This window comes from Scyliorhinus torazame, chromosome 6 (assembly GCF_047496885.1).
Source record: "Scyliorhinus torazame isolate Kashiwa2021f chromosome 6, sScyTor2.1, whole genome shotgun sequence".
NCBI classification, from domain to species: Eukaryota; Metazoa; Chordata; class Chondrichthyes; order Carcharhiniformes; family Scyliorhinidae; genus Scyliorhinus; species Scyliorhinus torazame.
The window spans coordinates 144063742-144085807 of NC_092712.1; the positions used below are offsets into that span (position 1 = coordinate 144063742).

The following is a 22066-nucleotide window of genomic DNA, read 5'->3' on the forward strand; positions in this document are numbered from 1 at the left end:
TTATAGCAGTATCTGCCAAAAGGTGTGTTGAAGGTGCAGAGCCTTCTGCTGGACTCATCCAGCTGGATTTGCCAAAATCCATGTAACGCATCTAACTTAGTGAAAAAACATGCGTGTGCCATCTCACTGGTGAGTTCCTCCCACTTCGGGATGGGGTAGTGTTCACGCATTATATTCTTATTGAGATCTTTGGGATCAATGCAGATGCGCAGGTCACCCGAAGGCTTTCTAACACATACCATCGAGCTGACCCAGTCAGTCAGTTCGGTTACCTTGGAAATGATGCCCTGTTGCTGAAGATCCTTGAGCTGTGCCTTCAGGCGCTCCTTCAGCGGAGCCGGGACCCGGCCTGGTGCGTGGACCACTAGCTTGGCATCAGGTCGTAGCAGAATCTTGTATCGATATTGCAGCGTGCCCATCCCGTCGAACACATCCGGATACTGAGCGAGGATGTCGTCCATGCCGGTCTGAAGATCCACATTGGAGGATGTCGTTGTGTAAACCCGCTGCACGAAGTTCAGCTGCTTGCAGGCATGCGTGCCAAGTAGGGATGCCCTGCCTGGTTTGACAATTTCAAAACGTAACCGTGCATGGGTGCTCCAGTTGGAGACAAGCAGATGGCAGGATCCCAGCGCCATGATGGCATTTCCGTTGTAGTCCAGGAGCCTGCAGGCTGCTGGAAGGACCTTGGGGGGCTTCTTGATGCGTTTGAAATCTGCCTGTGAGAGGAGGTTGGCAGAAGCACCTGTGTCCAACTTAAACTGGATGGAGCAGTGGTTTATCTGCATCACCGCACGCCATTCGTCCGCAGAATCCACAGCGAGGATGGATTGAATTTGAGATGAGTTGGATGTGGCGTATTCACATTTGGTAATGATGCCCACACAATAGGCAGAGTCCAGGCATTCTTCCTCTGGATCCGTTCTGCTGCCAGGATCAGAATCCTGTAATCGTTGTTGCACACTCTGAATGCGCCATCGTCGGAATTGGGAGCGCTGGCCCCTGACTGGTGGTGTAGACCTGCACAAGGCTGCATAGTGTCCAGGCTTCCTGCAGTTTAAACATCGCCTGCCTCTTGCAGGGCAGTGTTTCTTTAAGTGGGCGTTGCCGCAGTTCGAGCACGTCATGATGTCGTCGGCCTGACCCTCTGCGCATTGTCGCACATGCACAGTGTGGGTGTCGGCCGCTCCGTTATCCCGTTCGCATCGCGCATGAGTGGGGCCCCGGGAAAAGCGCACAAAATGGCCGCTTTCATCAATGCTGAGGCGCTGCATCCGGGAGATGGCCTGCACACTCTTTGCCTCATGGGAGGCAAGTTTCTCATTTTCAGCCGATTTGTACTGGGCATAGCGATTTTTGGCGTGCTCATGCACTGTGCATGTTTCAATCGCGACTGGCAGGGTCATATGCTTGATTTTCAGTAGCTGCTGTCTCAGAGGATCAGAATGAACTCCAAAAACGATTTGGTCTCTGATCAGGCAGTCAGCAATATCACCAAAGTTGCAGGACAGCGCCAGCAGGCAGAGGTTAGTTAAGAAGGAGTTGAAAGATTCATCTTTACCTTGCAGACGCTGTTTGAATATGTAGCGCTCGAAGATTTCATTGGTGTCCACTTCGCAGTGACTGTCAAACTTGTCCAGGATGGTCTGAAACTTTGTCTTGTCCTGGCCTTCAGTGAAGGGAAAATAGTTAAAGAGTTTGATAGCTTGATCACCCGCTGTTGAGAGGAGAAGCGCGATCTTCCTTGCATTAGACGCACCCACGAGGTCTGAAGCTTCGATGTACAGCAGAAACATTTGCTTGAATGTCCGCCAGTTGGCACTGAGATTGCCGGAGGTCCTGAGCTGGTGAGGAGCCTGAATCTTCTCCATGGTGCCGGGATAGATTCCCTGGTCGTCACGGAACGGACTGAGGTAAACTACCTAGATTATGCAGTCTCCTGGTGACATGATGTGTTATGTACTCTGGGATAACACAGGCTGCAACTGGATGCAGCTTTACCCAAAAGATACTCCAGACCTTGAAGTTAGTTCAATCTGATTTATTGAACCAGTGGCACAGTTAGCACAGTTCGCTATAAGTTCGACTCTCTGTTAACCTAAGTGTGGTTACTCTGTCTGACTGAACCAGACTAGCTCTGAGCCACGTGCTGGAGGTGTGATACTGTAAATACACCCTGACTCACTCTGTAGATGTTCATCAGTGGAAAGAAGCGGAGTGTGAGTGCCTCGTGCCTTTTATAGTGAGATACCACCCCTGAGTGTCCTGCCTGCTCATTGGTCATGTCCTGTTCTCTGTGTTCATTAGCTGCCTGTCTGTACCTGTCTGTATATCATTATCTGCATGTCTGCATATCATGACACTGGCCTTGTTCTGCATCACAAGCCAGCTGTTTAGCCCACTGTGCTAAACAAGCCCCTGGTTACAGAGCAGCTGGTGAATGTTTTGAACAACAGGTTCCAACAGCAGAGGAAGGAGGCCTCAGCGGACCAGGCTGAGGTGGTCGAGCTGCTTAGGGCGGCTATCGAGAGAGTGGAGCAGAGGCAGGAGGTACAGGGCCTGGCACTCCAGAAGGTGGAGGAGTCCTGAGATCTGGCTGGCGTCACTGGATGCGAGATGGTGCTGGTGGCGGACAGCCAAAAGAGGTTGAGGGAGAAAGTGGAGGATCTTCTGAATCGCTCCAAGAGGCAGAATCTCCAGATCATGGGGTGCCTGAGAGGGTGGAAGAAGTGCAGACCCTAAATAAGTGGCAAAAATGCTGGAGAAGTGAATGGTGGAGGGGTTCTTTGACTGCCCCTCTGAGATAGATCGGGCGCACAGAGTGCTGAGGATGAAGCCAAAGGCAGGGGAGCCACCTAGGGTAATGGTAGTGAGGCTGTATCGCTTCCTCAATCGGGAGAAAATCCTGAAATGGGTGAGGGAGACGAAGAAGTGCACCTGGGAGTGGAACAAGCTGAAAATCTAGGAGAACCTGGGTGCGGAGTGGGACAAGCAGTGGGCCGGTTACAATCAGGTTCAGGCTGCTCTCTACAAGGAGGGGGTGAAGTTTGGGGTGCTGTAACCTGCTCGTCTGTGGGTCACGCATCAGAATCTGGAGTTTTATTTTAATACGCCGGAGGAGACGAGGGAGTTTATGAGAGGCCATGGACTGGGAGAATCTACCACACAGGGTAGATCTGAGGATGGTGCAGGGGGAGGCTCAGCGGCCGCAGTGAAGGCTGAATGTGGGATTGCCAGAGGACAAGGGGGTCTGTGAGAGCGATCATTCAAAGTTATGTGGAGCTGAATAATACAGGGGAGGTCACGGTCTCCACGTTGTGGGAGGCATTGAAGGCAGTAGTAAGGAAGGATGATGGCCAGATATCCGAGTTCGGCTGCCAGTGCTGAAAAAAATTCTAAGTGTGGGCGAAATTGGTGAGAAACTCCCCGGGGCTTCTTGTCGCAAATGAAAGTTCACCAGCTGGTTCACTGGGACTGTGGTCGTCAACCCCCCCCCCACTAACAAGATCGAGCAGCACTCAAACTGCATTTGCTCAGCCAGCTCCACTCAGCTCACAATAATAGCACCGAGGAGACTGGCACCAAGATTCGGTGATGCTGACCTCTGGAGGCTCCTAGATGCAGTGGAGGGATATCCTGTTCCCTCGAGTGTCCCGAAGAGTCAGCCACAAGGCAGCCAGTGCCACCTGGGTGAGGTGGCGGCAGCTATCAGCTCGGGTCGTGTGACCAGGCGGACTAGCCTTCAGTGCCGTAAGAAAGTCAATGACCCACACTGGGAAGCACGTGTGAGTAAACACCAACGCCACCCCCCCTCCTCCTCTAAGGGAGCATCCACCCCCCCCCCCCAATTCCCCATGCAACCCCCAGCCCCTCCTCCACGCCATTGGGAGAGAGCCCAGACTGGCGGAGGGGTGCCGGACTTAAGAATCCTCACCTCCTTAGAGGAGTGGACCTTGGAGGTGGACGAGGATAGATTGGTCACCCACGTGGAGATTGGCGAACGCCGCAGAGGTGTGAAACACTGGGCTCCACCCAGAGGACCTGTCAAAAGAGAGTTGCTATTGCCTTACTGACTGACCCATCCCTCCCACTGACCACATGTCTATTCTCCCGCTGGTCCTCCAGCCGGCGGCGCCGATCCATCCCGGGCCGGGGGGGGAGGGGGGGTCCTGGAAGGGAAGGGTGCTGTAAGATGGCTTGGGAGTGCCTGAAGAGGGGGACCAACAGGAACCCCATAGCAGGGTGTCCTCACTTGGGCGGTGTGGGGACCCACAAGCTCACTTAGAGATCGGGGCATCCTTTCAAAATGATGGCCCGATATCCGAGTTCGGCTCCCCAGTGCTGAAAAAAATTCGAAGTGTGGGCGAAACTGGTGAGAAACTCCCCGGGGCCTCAAAAAGTGACTAAGTGTCATTGAATAGTGGTAGGGAACCTGCCGGAAAGCTTCTTGAAAACTCGCCACAAATTAACTTAGAAATTGTTTTGGAGTATCCGCCCATAGTCTTTGGAACCAGGTTTCCATTCTGTGTTCTTCCAGTCCAGTTATCATATCAACTGGGATTGTTACAATACATTCACACACAAGTAGCATGGGTGGAATTCTCCGGCCCCCCAGTCGCGTGTTTCTTTGCAGCACGCCATTCGCTGGTGGCAAGATTCTCCCTTCCCACCGCTTGTCAATGGATTTCCCATTGAAGCGACACAACACCGCTGGGAAACCGTCGGGCGGGGATGCGCTGCCAGCGGGAAAAGAGAATCCCAATGGTCGGATAATTCCGCCACACATACATCCACACACAAACACACCAAATAGTCCTACACACAAAAAATACATCACCACATAACACACGAGAAACAAACCACAACATCATGACACTCTTCAGTAAAAGATCCCCAGCTTCTTTACAGGAGCACTATCGGGCAATATTTGACATTGAGTCACATAAGTGTTAACCAGACACATGACCAAATGGTTGGTCAAGAAAGAACATTTAAGGAAAGCCGCTAAAGGAGGGAGAGGTATGGAAGTGTGGGACAGAATTCCAGATCTTGGGGCTTAAACAGCAGGTTGTTAATGGTGGAGGGATGAAAATTGGGGATGCACAAAAGGCCAGAATTGGAGGAGCTCGGTTATCTTGGAAGGTTGTGGGGATTGAGGTCATTATGGAGATAATGAAGGGGGGAGAAACCATCAAGGGATTTGAAAACGGGTATGGCGATTTTAAAATTGAGTTCCTCGACCAGCATCCAGAATAGGTTACTGTGCAGAGGGACATTAGTGAACAACAGACAGCAGTGTTTTCGATCAGGTCATGTTTATGGCGAATGAAAGCTGGGACTCTGGCCTGGAACATGTAATGGAAGAAACAGTGGAAAGCTGAAATGGGGAGCATAATGTTCATAATACTGCAAACCAAGTTTGAATTCAAGCAATTGCGATCTTTTCACAAGTGCTAAAAGTTTGCATGGGAAAGCAAAAGTGAAGCATTTTTAACTTGATACATTAAGCCATAGTAGGTAGATTCATATAGCACAGAGGGAGGCCATTTGGTCCATTGTGTCCATACCAACACTTTACAAAAGTTATCTAATTCCCTGCTCTTGTGTAGCCCTGAAAAGACTCCCCCTTCAAGTATTTATCCAATTTATTTTCTGAAGTTGTTATTGAATCTACTTCTCCCACCTATTCCACTACATTGTTTCCCTCTCCTGACATCTGTTTTGTTTGGGAGGCAATGATGTAGCGGTATTGCCATTGGACTCATGATCCAGGGACCTAGCGTTCTGCTCTGTGGACCTGGGTTTGAATCAAACTAAGGCCTTCAATTCAGTAAAATTCTGGAATTAAAAATCTGATGATGACCAATAGACCATTGTCGATTGTTGTAAAATCTCATCTGCTTCACTAATGTACCTTTAGGGTTGGAAACCTGCCATCCTTGCCTGGCCTGGCCTACATGTGACTCCAGACCTATAACAATGTGGTTGACTCTTAAATACCCTCTGAAATGGTCTTGCAAGCCATTCAGTTCAAGGGCAATTAGGGGTGGGCGAGAAAACTGGACTAACCAACAAGCCCCACATCCGATCAATTAATAGAAAAAGATCTGTGGAAACAGTTTCTCTTTATTTACTCTATTAAAATCCTTCAAGATTTTGAATGCCTCTTTCAAATTTCCTCTTGAACTTCTCTGCTCAAAGAAGAGGAACCTCAGTTTTTTTCATCTTTCTACTCAATCAAGGGTGCGGTTTAATGGTATCGTCGCACCTGACTTGTGACGTGACGAGGCCGTATCTTGTGAGTAGCCTTTCGCGAGATTCGCAACGCTCAAAACTCCCTGCGAGCTTTATTGAGATCTCGAGATTCGCAACACTCAAAGCTCCCTGCGAGCTTTATTGAGATCTCGTGAGACATCACAATCTGGATCTCGTCCTCGCCGGGCGAGATCCAGATTAACATACTGAGCTTGGGAGATCTCGCCAGGGTGCCTTTTAGCACTGGTTTCCACAAACATGCACCAGGCGTAACTGCACCAGGGGGGCATTCTCCCAGTCCATTAGGAACCCCCCCCAGGTGCTGACCCCCCCCCTGGTGCTCGGGCTCTGGGCAGGATAATACCCTAGCACTCCTGCTGGCACCCTGGGCACTGCCACCCGGGCACCTGGGCAGAATGAGGGTAGCACTGCCAGGCTGGCAGGGGCATTGCCAGAGTGCTGGGGATCAGGCTCAGGGTGCAGTGGGGGGGGGGGCTTGAAGATCCACTAAGAAGTAAGTTGGGTTTGATGTTTGATGGCCGGGGGGGGGGGGGGGGGGGGGTTGTCCGGAGGCCGCAGTGACATGGTTGATGGGGGGGCGTTGAACAATCGGGGCGGCATTTATAAATGCTGCCCTCGATCTGCAAATACTCTTCCTACACTGACAAGCTGGGCTCATTAGTGCAGGAAATTAAGTAAGTGCGGCCTCAATAGTGCATTCCTCATTGAGGCCAAAACCCCCGGCAAAGTCCCATTAAATAGCAAGCGCCGGGAAACACCCCGCTATACCCACCCAAAACGGGACTCTGTTTTTGTCCCGTTAAATCGTGCCACAAGATTTTTACCTTGGCACCATTCTAGTAAATTTCCATTACAACCTCTCAAAGGCTTAACCGCTTCCTCAAATGTGGTGTCCAGAGTTGAACATAACATCCAGCTGGGATCAAACCGATGTTTTATAAACGACTTCCTTGCTTTTGTTCTCCAATGTTCAATTTTTAAATTTTAAAATGTCTTTATTATTTTTTTAAATTTAGAGCACCCAATATTTTTTTCCAATTAAGAGGCAATTTAGCATGGCCAATCTACCTGCCCTGCACATTTTTGGGTTGTGGGGGGTCAAACCCACACAGGCACGGAGAGAATGTGCAAACTCCACACAGTCAGTAACTTGGGACCAGGATCGAACCTGGGACCTCAGCACCGTAGGCAGCAGTGCTAACCACTGTGCCACCCCAATATTCAATTTATAAAGCCAAGAATCCCACATCCCGGATAACAGCCTTCTCAAGTTGGCCTGTCACCTTCAAAGATTTGTGTATGCAAATGCCTCCTAGGTCTCTGTTCCCACACTGCGTTTAAAATGCCATGTGGCTGCCCAATCCAATAGCCTGTCGATGTCCTCCTGAAGTCTATTACTATCTTTCTTTTTAAAAAAAATATATATATTTATTAAAGTTTTTTAACACAATTTTTCTCCCTTACAAACAATAACACCCCCCCCTGCCCCCCCCCCCCCCCCCCCCCGTAACAAAATAACAAGAAATCGCACTGAGCAAGATATATACATGGCAAAATGATATGTTTACACAGCTTTGTACACTGGCTCTCTCCCGCACGTGCCAGTTTCCCCAACCCTTCATGTTGTCTCTTGCTCATCTACCCACCCCAGGCATTCCCCCCCCCCCCCCCCCCCCCCGGGTTGCTGCTGCCGCTGACCGACCTTCCTCTAACGCTCCGCGAGATAGTCTAGGAACGGTTGCCACCGCCTGTAGAACCCCTGCACAGACCCTCTCAAGGCAAACTTAATCCTCTCCAGCTTTATGAACCCAGCCATGTCGTTTATCCAGGCCTCCACACGCTGGGGGGCTTCGCCTCCTTCCACATTAGCAAGATCCGTCGCCGGGCTACTAGGGACGCAAAGGCCAGAATGCCGGCCTCTTTCGCCTCCTGCACTCCCGGCTCATCCACTACTCCAAATATTGCTAGCCCCCAGCTTGGCTTGACCCAGACTTTCACCACCTGAGATATTGCTCCCGCCACTCCTCTCCAGAACCCCTCCAGTGCCGGGCATGACCAAAACATATGGACATGGTTCGCCGGGCTCCCTGAGCACCTTCCACATCTGTCCTCTACCCCCTAACCAACCTCACCCCCGTCAAGTGCGCTCTGTAAACCACCTTAAATTGGATCAGGCTGAGCCTGGCACACGAGGAGGAGGAATTAACCCTACCGAGGGCACCAGCCCACAGACCTTCCTCAATCTCCTCCCCCCAGCTCCTCCTCCCATTTACCTTCAGCTCCTCTACCAGCGCTTCCCCCTCTTCTTTCATCTCCTGGTATATTGCCGACACCTTGCCCTCCCCGACCCTACACCCGAGATCACCCTGTCTTGAATTTCTTGTGCCGGGAGCAACGGGAATTCACTCACCTGTCGCCTCACAAACGCCCTCACCTGCATATATCTAAAAGCATTTCCCGGGGGTATCTCAAACTTCTCCTCCAGTGCCCCTAGGCTCGCAAACGTCCCGTCAATGAACAGGTCCCCCATTCTCCTAATCCCCGTCCGATGCCAGCTCTGGAACCCCCCATCCATCCTCCCCGGGACAAACCGGCGGTTACCCCTGATCGGGGACCACACCGAGGCTCCCATTGCACCCCTGTGCCGTCTCCACTGGCCCCAGATCCTTAGCGTTGCCGCCACGACCGGGCTCGTGGTGTACCTTGTCGGCGAGAGCGGCAGCGGTGCCGTCACCAACGCCCCCAGGCTCGTTCCTATACAGGACGCCATCTCCATCCTCTTCCGTGCCGCCCCCTCTCCCTCCATCACCCACTTGCGGATCATCGCCTATTACTATCTTTCTAATTACTCAGTACAAATTTTGAATTTCAAGTCATTAGCAAATTTTAAATTATGCCCAGAATATCCAAATGCAATTCATTCATACGTATCAAAAGGAGCAGTGATCCCCACATTAACCCTTGGGAGACACCACTGCACATTTTCTTCCAGTCTGGAAAAAACAACTGATCACACCACTATGTTTTCCAGCAAAAGCAGCTGCACTGGCAAAAGTCCTGCCACATCCTAAATCTTTTCAAGTTTTCTTTAGCTTTCTCTGTCCAGGTAGCTTGAGGCAGAAATCAACTTATTCATACATAAACATGCTGTGTAATTAATAAATATAACCTGAAATAATTAAGATTCAAATTCAAATTCCAAGATACTCCAATAAATGTTTCAAGTGTATGAATCAAAGCTTTACAAAAGAAAAATCTTTGACCTGAAGTTAAAGAGTAGCCTCTCTCCTGACTCTGAGAATCTAACTTAACACTTCACAAGTGGTCAGAATAAAAATAAACAAGAAAGTATAGTTCAGTTTAGAATTTGCAAACCATTTATTTCTCACAATACATAAGCCAAAAGCTACTGGAAATGTATTACTGTTAATTATTTGCTTGAGCAGGGATTAAATAATTTTGGATTGCTATTTAAAAAGAATGTTTTTTGACTGCTTAAAAATAATAATAATGAGCCGCGTGTTGGAGGGCTCCCGTTCGGGAACGGCATTGACTGGGAGTAACGCCCGGTCCTAGGGCCAGCGACGGCAGTAAAAGTCGGGAGACAGCGCACAGAGAAGAAGGATGTCAAAAACGCCAAAAGAACGGCCGGGAAAAAAGCGGCCGAATGTCCATTGGGGAGTGGAAAGGTCACTGCGGGGGTCAACAAAGAAAATGGAGGCTGGAGCACCAGGGGAGGCCTCACTGCTTACGGCTGAAGAAATAACTAAGGTGATGGCTGCGGAATTCGAAAAGCAGTTGGCGCAGATTGCGAAATGCATGGAGACGGTGAGGAAGGAGATGAGGGAGGTTTTCAGTGCGCTGGTGGAGGAAGCGGTTTCCCCTGTGATGACGGCGATGGCGAGCGCAGTGGCGGAGGTGCGAGAGCAAGGGGAGGCGCTGAAGGAAGTGGAGGAGACGTTATTGCAGCACGGTGATCAACTTGCCTCGATGGGGAAGGAGATGCGGAAGGTGATGGACACTAACAAGGATCTGCGAGGAAAAATGGAAGATCTGGAAAACAGATCCAGGCGACAGAATTTGAGGATCGTGGGACTGCCCGAAGGAGTTGAAGGACCGAAGCCGACTGAGTATTTTGCCGCGATGCTGGCAAAACTATTGGGGGAGGGGGAGGATCCCTCCCGATATGAACTGGATCGGGCTCATCGGTCGTGGAGGCCTGTACCAAAGGCGAGTGAGCCGTCAAGGGCAGTGACTCTGTGCTTCCGTAGGTACAGTGTGAAGGAGAAGGTCCTGAGCTGGGCCAAACAGAAGCGGGTGGTGCAGTGGGCTGGAGCTGGTATACGTGTATACCAGGACTTTACGGTGGAGCTGGCGAGGAGGCTGGCTGCCTTCAACCGGGTGAAGAGGGCACTGTACATTAGCAAGGTGCAGTGCGGCATTGTATATCCAGCGAAGCTGAGGGTGACTTATAAGCTCAAGGACTTTTATTTTGGAACGGCGGAAGCAGCGGAGGAGTTTGCGAAGGCAGAAAGACTGTGGCCGAACTGACAAATTGAGGAATGGTCATGTGCCGATGTAACCTCATGACTGTATTTTCTTATTTTTTGTATCACTGCGCGCGGGTGTAGAGACTAAAGGAGCCAATGTGGTATATATTTGGACAAGGGAAGGGACGGGACTTTCACTTGAAGTGAGGGCTCTTTGGGGTGTAGGTGGATATGCGGGCTTTGTGTGCTAAAAGGGGATCTTTGGGCTTTCCTAGGGCCGGGAAAGGGACCCGGGCGGGGGCCTCCACGCTGGCCGGTTTAAGCCAGCCAGTGAGCGGGAGTGAGGTGTGGGGGAGGGGCTGCGGCCATCGAAGCCTGGCAGAACAGGGTCCGAGTGGTCTAGCCGGGGTGGAAAGTTGGGGGGAGGGAACTGAGGTTGGGAGGAGGAGTTTTACAAGAGGCAGTGGACGGGAGGAGCTGGAGACTTTGGGGGGGGGGGGGGGGTGGTACAACTCTGGGGTATCATGTACGGTACTCTCTCGGAGGCTGGATGGCGTTGGTTGGGGGGGGGGGGTGGTGGGGTGGGGGGGGAGCTGTGTAGATTAAGGGTGACTACGGGTAATCCCTGATTCCTTTTTGTCATTTGTTTATATAAACATGCGGGTTGAGGTTTGGGGGTTGGTGGGCGGATGGGATCGTTGTTATTATGGGGATTGACATATCTTGCTGATTATTGTTTATTGTTGATGGGTGTAAATGTGGGAGAAAATGTGAAAAAGGAGAATTAAAAAAAAATAATAACAATCGCTTATTGTCACAAGTAGGTTTCAATGAAGTTACTGTGGAAAGACCCTACTGCGAAAAGCCCCTATTCACCACATTCCGGAGCCTGTTCGGGGAGGCCAGTGCAGGAATTGAACCCGCGCTGCTGGCCTTGTACTGCATTACAAGCCAGCTGTTTAGCCCACTGCTAAACCAGGATGGGATTGATCCAGTAACTCTTTATTATCCCGGATGTGCCATCAGTCAACCAAACTAGATGTTGTAATGTAAATGTTCTTGAGGATGTAAGCAGCGACTGAATTACAACAGCTCCGACAAAAAAATAGAGTACAACAATGGAGTAAGAGCCAAACATGAATAGCAATCATTAAATTTTTCAATACACAGCGTTATTTGTTGAACACACGAGGAATCAAAATAAAATCTACAGTGCAAAATACACACAAGCCTTTTATGAATTTATTTGATTTAGTGCATGGGAATGATTGGTTTACATTATTCTCTGATCATCCAGATTAGCATCAAAATGAGGTCTTGACAAAAATAAAATTAAAATGCAGTTATTTAGCACAAATATATGTAAAAATGACGCTGGAATTCTTTTCCGAAGTAGGATATTATTGATGATCTTTTTCAAGGTCAGTCGCGATCTCCTTTATGTTCTGCCAAGCATATTGAACATGTTTACTTTCAACTGTCTCTGCACATAAAGCAAACCTGAGGACAAACTTGTCACGAAGTCGGCATGGCACAATGTGAATCTTTCCCATTTTGTTTATTCTTTGAATGAGATCTTCATTTAGCTCGTTTGAACCCTAAACAAAATGAAGTACACCAGAAAGATCTTGAAGGATGTTTTTACTTTTTTATAACCATGCAAATTTTAATAAACTGCAAACTTTCCAATGTGGAATCATAAAACCGACAGCACAAAAGGAGGGTATTCAACATGTCGTACCTATGCTGGCTCTTTGAGAAAGCAGACATGCTTCGTTCCACACCCTTGTATTTTGTCCTTAACCCTATAAATTCTTCATCCTCAAGTACTTAACCAACTCCCTTTTAAAATTATTCATTGATTCGATTTCCACTATTCAGGTCAAGCATTCCAGATCCTGTCAACTGAGTGAAAACATTTCTCCTCATTGCGCTGCAGATATTTTGCCAATAATTTTAAATTTACAGCTTGAGCTCCTTTTCAGAACCTTAGCAGCAGCTTTCCTCACTGCGGTGTGTCTGGGAGGTCGAGACTTTCATGCATAGCACCTGTATAGACGTGGTTATCCTGCAGCTTAAGAGTATGGAAATTGTGTGCGAATGGGTGATCATCAGTTCTCGACTGAAGAAACAGGCAGGAAGTGCAGGAGTCCCCTAAGTGCATCTCACTCAAACCAGTATTCATTTGGGGAGTGCAGCCAGAGCCAGGTCTATAACACTATAGGTGTCTCAGCTGTACAGAGGGGGACAAGGAAGTGTGGAAATGTAACATCGATAGGGCAGCACGGTAGCATTGTGGATAGCACAATTGCTTCACAGCTCCAGGGTCCCACGTTCGATTCCGGCTTGGGTCACTGTCTTTGCGGAGTCTGCACATCCTCCCCGTGTGTGCGTGGGTTTCCTCCGGGTGCTCCGGTTTCCTCCCACAGTCCAAAGATGTGCAGGTTAGGTGGATTGGCCATGATAAATTGCCCTTAGTGTCCTAAATTGCCCTTAGTGTTGGGTGGGGTTACTGGGTTATGGGGATAGGGTGGAGGTGTTGACCTTGGGTAGGGTGCTCTTTCCAAGAGCCGGTGCAGACTCGATGGGCCGAATGGCCTCCTTCTGCACTGTAAATTCTATGATTCAAAATTCTATGATAGGAGATTCAATCGTTAAGGAACTATATTGGTGCTTCTGCAGACATGAATCCCGGATGTTGTGTTACCTCTCTGATGCCAGGTCAAAGATGTCACTGAACGGCTGCAGAACACCCTGAGGGAGGAAAGAGTCGTGATCCATTTTGGTGCACAGGCAGAAAGAAGGATTTGGTGTTACAGTCAGAATTTAGGGAGCTAGGTAGCAAATTTGGACATAGGACCTCAAAAGTAATGCTATCCAGATTACTCCCAGTACCACGCGTAAGTGAGTATAGAAGTAGGAGGACAAAGCTGATGAGTGTGTGGCTGGAACGATGGTGCAAGTTCGAGGGCTTTAGATTCTTGAGATACGAAGACCAGCTCTGCGGAAATGGGACCTCTACAGGCTTGACAGGTTGCACCCAAATGCAGCAGGACAGTTCCTTGCTAATGCAATTGTCAAGGGTTTAAACTAACTTGACGGGATGTGGGAATCTGAGAAATACAAATGTGCTCAATACTGGGAGAGGTAGATAACGCTGGAGCAGAAGTTATTATGTTGCTTCAAAGAAAGGGAGAAAGTAATGAAGCCTGAGAAAGCAGCCATGGGACATGCATGTACGTGAATGCACAGAACGTGGTTAATAAGATTGGGGAGTTACAGGCACAGATTGCCATGTGGGTGTATGATGTAACTATAACCAAGAGTAGCACTGAGTATTAAATATCACTGGGTACAGGGCTGCACAATGGCACAGTGGTTAGTACTGCTGCCTCACAGCACCGAGGACCCGGGTTTCATCCCAGCCCCGGGTCACTGTCCGTCTGAAGTTTGCACACACTCCCCGTGTCTGTGTGGGTCTCACCCCCACAATCTAAAGGTGTGCAGGGTAGGTGGAAGCCACACTAAATAGCCCCTTGATTGGAAATTTAAAAAATATATATATTTATTCCTGGATACAAAGTGTTCAGAAAAGATAAGAAAGGAAGATGATGAGAAAAGATAAGAAAGGAAGATGATGAGGAGGGCTGGCAGGATTGATTAAGGACAGCATTGCAGTTCTGGAATGGGAGGATATCTCAGTGGGGTGAAATAGAGAATTGCTTTGGCTGGAGCTAAGGAACAAAAAAGGTGCAATTTTATTGCTCGGTATCGCCTGGGCCATCAATGAGTTGGAAAGATTTAGAAGAATAAAACTGGAAGGAAATGAAAGAAAAGTGGGTGGCACGGTGGCCCAGTGGTTAGCACTGCCGACTATGGTACTGAAGACCCGGGTTCGAATCTGGCCCTGGGTCACTGTTTGTGTGGAGTTTGCACATTCTCCTTATGTCTGCGTGGGTCTTGCCCCGACAACCCAAAGATGTGCAGGTTAGGTGGATTGGCCACGCTAAATTGCCCCTTAATTGGAAAAAATAATGAGGTACTCCTAAAATAGAAATGTGCAAAATTATAGTATTGTTATAACGGGAGACTTTAATATATATATCTGAATATATAAAGGGATGCCAGTCATGTAAAAGGCTGAATGGAGCAAGAGTTCCTAGAGTGTGTTCAGGAAAATGTTCTAAAGCATTATGGGCTTGATACTTCGCTGGTGGGAATCTCCGTTACGCCGGCAGTGCACCCACATTGGCCGGCTGGCAGGACGGAGAATGCCGCTGCCTGCGGGGAGGTGCCGAACCAAGGGAGAATCCCGCCCTATGTTTCCAGACCAACGAGAAAGCAGGCACTGCTGGTTCTTGGGGGAAAAAGGTGGGTCAAGTGTCAGTCAGTGAACTTTTAGTGGATAGTGATCTTGTAAGATAAGGGGCCGGATTCTACGATTTTCAGGCTATGTCTTGACACCGGCGTGGGAACGGTGGCGTGGCGTTTTACGACTGATCGGCGCAAAATGGTCACCGATCCTCCATTTGGTGGGGAGCTGGTAGGCAGGCAGTGTAGAGCACCTGGCTCTGCCGATACGGCCGGAGAATTGCAAGGTCCGTGGCTGCGCATGTGCACGGCGGTGGCCTGCAGCGGCCGTGCCGTGCAACATGGAGCAGGCGTGCAAAATAGTGACCACCTTTAGCTGGCACGCGACCCCCGGACCACCCCCAAGCCCATGCCAAAGTCCCCCTGCCCGCGGATCGGCTCTCCCTCGACTGCGGCGCCGCAGGACTGAGTCTGCAGCCGCCACGCCGAGTTCCCGACAAGTAATAGCATGAGAGACCCACGCCATCGGGAACTCGGCCGGTCGGGGGGCGAAGCATCGGGGGGAGGGCCTCGATACGGAATACTCAAGTATGCCGCTTTGGAGGGGGTGGAGCATCACGAAAGCGGCGCTGCCCCCATTTCGTCGGAAACATTGATTTCGTGGCAGATCGCTGAACGCGATTTCGGCGTCGGCGACCAGAGAATCCCGCCCAGTGTTTAGGTTGGCTATGGAAAAGGACAAAGACCGAACCAGAGTAAGAATAACTAACTGGGGGAAGGTCAACTTCAATGGGGTAAGAATGGATGTGACCTGAATATTTTGGAGTCAAAGGAGAAACAGAAGCTGAACAATGGGCTGCTTTCAAAGATGAGCGATGGGAGTCTCGTCAGAGACTAAGGGCTGAATTCTCCGTCGTCGGGATTCTCCGTTTTGCCGGCTGCCCGGGAGTTTCCCAAAGGTGTGGGGCTGCCCCACAATGGGAAACCCCATTGAGCAGCCGCCGAAACGGAACATCCCGACAGCGTGCCGTACCAGAATTTGGTGCAGGGATTGAGTATCCCGCCCATCCGGTTGAACCCGGAACTGAATCGGTGGTCTACGGCTGGAAAATTGTCACCGTTCCCTGAGCAATTCATCAACCGCTAATAGGTTAGCACTGCGTCACGTGGAACACGATCGATTCCAATGAGCAGTGCCGGATTCGCCGGGATCAGGATGACACTCGGGAGGCTGACAAGCTGCAGCCGCATAAACACACTCCACTCCCCACACATACCTTCCCAGTCAACAAGATGGCAGCGAGGAGAGCGATGGACGCAGAACTGGAGACCCTGCTAGACGCCATGGAGGAGAGGCAGTAGACCCTGTACCCCGGGGTGGGATGGAGGCTGCCAGTCACTGCCGTTCGCATGCCTGGATGCAGGTGACAAAGGTCACCGTGGTCAATGACGCTAGGACCGGCCTGCAGTGCCACAAAAAACTGCACGACCTCAGGGCGCCCAGGGCGAGTAGACAGCATGGTGCCCATAGCACCAAACCCCATCCCACACACCCCTAACCGCATCCCCCTCCCCCACCACCCGGAGCATGGCCAAAGTCCCACCCTGCACCACATGCGGCCCCCATACTGGCCGCCACGGTCAGGTGCCCTGCCCACTGAAGCTACCAGCTACCCACCCCCTGAGCTGCATGCGTCCAACTATCTAACAATGTGCATTTTCTGTTCCCCCACACCTGCACCCCCAGGAGCAGGCCGCTCATCATCGCCATGAAAGGGAGAAGATTGGAGGGGACCGCCAGATCTGGGGCCCCTCAACACAGTGGAACAGAGGCCACTGGATGTGGTTGGTGGGCCCGGAGAAAGGGCAGTTGCCGAGGCAGAGGTCGGCATTAGACGAGGAAGTGAGACCCCCCTGAGTTGCTGTTCCCCATGACGAATGTGTCACCGCCATCCATCCCCACACACACACACACCACCCCCACCCCCACACATCACCCCCACACACACACACCACCCCCACACAAACCCCACCCCCACACACACTCCATCCCCACACGCACACCATCCCCACACACACACACACCACCCCCACACACACCCCACACACACTCCATCCCCACACGCACGCCATCCCCACACACACACATACCACCCCCACATTCAGCACCACCCCTACACACACACACCACACACACACACACCATGCCCCCACACGCCACCCCCACATTCACCACCACCCCCACACCTCCTCTCCATTCCCACACCTCCTTTTCACCCCCACACCCCATCTCCACCATCACCCCCCCCCTCACCCCACACCGCCACCAACCTCCTCCCCACACCTCCCCAAACCCCACTCTCACCAAATGTACCTTTAAGAAATGGGTGTTTATTAGTGATGTCAGAGTGTGGGTGGAGCTGGGCTGTCTGTCACCTTTTTACTTTTGTTTTAGGCTGTTTGCTGCGTTTTAGTTTAGTTTTCAGTGTTGGAGCTGAAGCCAGACAGAGCAGGTGTACTGCTGTTCTCTCTGTCATCAAAAGACTGTCTTATGATCATTTGGTGAATTCAGAATTATAAATGTTTTCAGTAGTGACTTTAACCTGATGTGCTTCTGTTAAAGGTTTTGTTTTTAAGACGTATGGATGTCAAAAGGATTACTTAGTGTTATAGTCTTTGGGGGTTGTATTTTAATTAATGGTTGCTAAGATGTTCACTGTATGTTTTAAAAAGATTAACTTGAATTCAGAGAATAAACATTGCATTGCTTTACAAAAATACTTTTCCATTTCTGCTGTACCACACCTGTACAGTGGGCCGTGTGCTCCCCATACTACAATCTATTAAAAGTTGTGGGTCAAGTGAACTCCACGATACACTTTGGGGTTCTCTAAACCCTGGCCCATAACACATTGCCTCAGATACAGTCTGACTCATTAGAAATGGCAACGATCCAGTTGCAGATTAAGCAACTTGAACATGAAAAAGAATTAAAGCAGCTTGAATATGCAATGAGAGAAAAAGAAAGAGAAAGGGAGATACAGATCGGGGAAACGAAAAGGAGAGAGAAGAAAGAAACAAAGAAAGAATAGCCCCAGGAGAACAAAAAGAAAGAGATAGAGAGGAAAGGGAAAAAGAGAGAAAGTTTGAACTTCAGAAAATGGCTATGAAACATAACAGTCAGTTAAAATTGGCAGACGTAAAGGGAAACATACAGTTGGAGGATAGTGATGAGGATAGTTAGAAAGTGCGTCACAGTCGAAGGCTTGGTGGGGATCTATTTAAATCTGTCCAAGCATTGCCAAGGTTTGATGAGAAGGAGGTGAAAGCCTTTTTCATTTCATTTGAGAAGGTAGCTAAACAAATGAAATGGCCACAGGACCAGGTGGGTATTACTGATTCAAACAAAGCTGGTAGGTAGGGCGAGTGAAGTGTTTGCGTCACTACCGGAGGAAGTATCAGGGTCATATGAGGAGGTGAAAAAATCCTGCTTAGGTGCATATGAACTAGTGCCTGAAGCTCACAGACAAAGGTTTCGAAATTTAAAGAAAGAATTTGGTCAAACATACATGGAGTTTGAAAGGCTCAAACAGAGTAATTTTGATAGGTGGATAAGGGCTTTGAAAATAGACCAAACGTATGAAGCTCTCAGAGAAATTATACTTTTGGAGGAGTTTAAAAATTCAATTCTTGATGTAGTGAGAACTCATGTGGAAGAGCAGAGGGTTAAAACTGCAAGATTAGCAGCAGAAATGGCAGATGATTTTGAACTAGTTCATAAATCAAAGCTTGGTTTCCAACATCAGTTTCAGCCTGTGAGGGATAGAAACTGGGGACATCAGAAATACTCAAGTGGTAAAGGTAAAGGTGATCAGATGGGAGATAATAAGGAGAGTGTACCTCCGATTTTAAAAAAAATGTAGGAGGGTGGAAAAGAAATGAAAAATTTCAAATGTCTTCACTGTAATAAACTAGGCCATGTAAAGTCACAGTGTTGGTGGTTGAAGAAAAGCACTGGGAAGGCTGATGTGGTAAAACAGGATAAGACAGTGGGGTTTGTTAAAGTGGTAATGGAAAGCCCAAGTGAAGCGAAGGAGGTGCAAAAGATTGTACAGCCTGATCAAGAGGTGATTGATAAGAAGGTGCCAGATGTCTTTAAAGAATTTACTTGAGAGGGTAAAGTTTACTCATGTGTATCAGGAGGAGCAGGTAAAGAAGTCACAATTTTAAGAGATACGGGAGCTAGTCAATCTTTAATGGTAAGAGATGAGGAGTTATGTAGTTTGGGAAGAATGTTGCCAGAAAAGGTGGTAATGTGTGGAATTCAGGGTGAGAGGAGTAGTGTTCAATTATATAAGGTAAGGTTGGAAAGTCCAGTGAAGAGTGGCAAAGTGGTAGTAGGAGCAATAGAGAAACTATCTTGTCCAGGAATACAGCTTATCTTGGGTAATGATATAGCTGGATCGCAGGTGGGAGTGATGCCTACTGTGGTTGATAAGCCAGTGGAAAATCAGACAACTGGAGTGTTGGAGGACGAATATCCTGGGATTTTTCCGGATTGTGTAGTAACAAGGTCACAAAGTCACAGGTTAAGACAAGAGGAGAAATCAAAAAGTGAAGATGAAGTTGAAGTGCAATTGTCAGAAACGATTTTTGATCAGATGGTTGAAAAAGAACAAGAACAGGTGGAGGATGAGGTGGATATTTTTAGTTCAGGAAAATTGGCGGAGTTACAACGAAAAGATATAGAAATAAAACTGATCAGACGGCATATCTGGAAGAGGAATCTGAGTGTATACCAGAGTGTTATTACCGTAGAAGTGATGTCTTGATGAGAAAACGGAGACCTTTGCATATGCAGGCGGATGAAAAGTGGGCAGACGTTCATCAAGTAGTATTGCCGGTCGGGTATAGAAAGGAGGTGTTGCGAGTTGCACATGAGGTACCAGTGGGAGGTCATTTGGGAATAAGGGAAACTCAAGCTAAAATACAGAAACATTTTTATTGGCCTGGGCTACATAAAGATGTAGTTCAATTTTGTCAATCATGTTACACATGTCAAGTGATAGGGAAACCTCAAGCAGTGATAAAACCAGTGCCCTTAGTACCCATTCCAGCATTTACAAGGATCCTAATTGATTGCGTAGGACCGCTTCCTAAAACAAAAAGTGGGAATCATTATCTTTTGACTATAATGGATGTGTCTACTAGGTTTCCAGAGGCCATTCCAGTACGTAATATTACAGCTATAAAGATTGTGGAGGAGTTACTTAAATTCTTTACTAGATATGGACTACCCACAGAAATACAATCGGATCAAGGATCAAATTTTACCTCGAGGCTATTCAAAGAAGTTATGGATAGCTTAGGAATAAAACAATTTAAATCAACTGTGTACCATCCAGAATCGCAGGGAGCGTTAGAAAGGTGGCATCAGACATTAAAGACAATGTTGAGGGCTTATTATCAAGATTATCCAGAGGATTGGGATAAAGGAATCCCATTCGTACTGTTTGCAATTAGCGATGCACCTAATGAATCAACCTAATTCAGTCCTTTTGAACTAATTTTTGGTCATGATGTAAGAGGACCACTTAAATTGATTGAGGAAAAATTGGTGAGTGAGAAATCAGAACTTACATTATTGGATTACGTGTCAAATTTTAGGGAACGATTAAATAGAGCAGGTGAATTGGCTGGACAACATTTAAAAGTTGCACAAAATGTGATGAAACGGGTAGTGGACAAGAAATCCAAAGTTCGTAGTTTTGCCTGTGGAGATAAAGTTTTAGTGTTGTTACCAGTGGTAGGTGAACCTTTGAAGGCTAGGTTTTGTGGACCTTACCAGATTGAAAGGAAATTAAGTGAGGTGAATTATGTGGTAAAAACACCAGATAGAAGGAAGACTCACCGAGTGTGCCATGTGAATATGCTTAGAAGGTACTTTGAAAGGGAAGGAGAGAAAAAGGAGGTTTTAATGATTCTAACTCAAAGTGACTAACCAAATCCAGATGACTGTGAATTTGACATTCCTCAAATTAAATTGGAAAATGAGGATGTTCTTAAAAATTGTTGAGTTACCTTCCAGAAGAAAAACGGACTGACCTGAAAGAGTTATTGATATCACGTGGGCAAGTGTGTAGAGATAAATTGGGAAGTACTAAAATGGCTGTCCAATTGAACAGCCTCCATATAGACTTAACCCTTTAAAATTGGCACAGGTTAACAAAGAGATTGAGAGTATGCTTAAAAATGGCATAATTGAAGTGGGTTGAAGCCAATGGAGCTTACCCACAGTGATGGTACCAAAACCAGACGGTACCCAACGGTTGTGTGTGGACTATAGAAAGGTTAATGCAGTTACAAGAACGGACTCTTAACCTATCCCACGTTTGGAGGATTTCACTGAGAAAGTGGGACAATCAGCTTTTATTTCCAAACTGGATTTACTTAAAGGTAGCTTCATCGGAAAGGGCGAAGGGGATTTCAGCTTTTCTGACTCCAGATGGTATGTACCAATTCAAAGTTATGCCATTTGGCATGAAAAACGCCCCAGCCACATTTCAACAGTTAACTAACAAAGCCGTTTCAGGATTACCCAATTGTGCGGTACACATTGACGATCTGGTAATTTTCAGCCAGTCATAGAAATAACATTTAAAACATCTGTTGGAGTTATTCGATCGACTTCAGGAGGCGGGTTTGGTGATAAACCTTTAGTGAATTTCGAAAAGCCCAAGTCACTTTCCTTGGCCGTACAATTGGACAGGGTCGAATGATCCCACGGGATGTGAAAACAAAACTTGTTGGGGAGTTTCCGATACTCTCAACATGACGGGAAATCTTGCAATTTGTTGGTATGAGTGGATTTGATCGAACATTTGTGCAAAAGTTTTGTAGCGTGATTGCTCCACTAATGGACTTGCTGAAGAAACATCAAAAATTTCAGCGGACAGCAGAGTTTCAACAGGCATTTCACTGCCTGAAAG

General features: G+C 48.3%; 1 protein-coding gene across 2 annotated transcripts in view; it reads right to left on the minus strand.

Annotated features, from left to right (window-relative positions):
• Positions 1-9630: 9630 nt before the first annotated feature.
• The window catches only part of LOC140425049 (aromatic-L-amino-acid decarboxylase-like), a 273377-nt gene continuing 260941 nt past the window's right edge, over positions 9631-22066 (minus strand). For both annotated transcript variants that reach the window (XM_072508855.1, XM_072508854.1), the window contains one exon: positions 9631-12364. In XM_072508855.1, the coding sequence (XP_072364956.1) occupies positions 12167-12364 (198 nt within the window). In that variant the 3' untranslated portion in view covers positions 9631-12166. The remainder of the gene's footprint in view (positions 12365-22066) is intronic.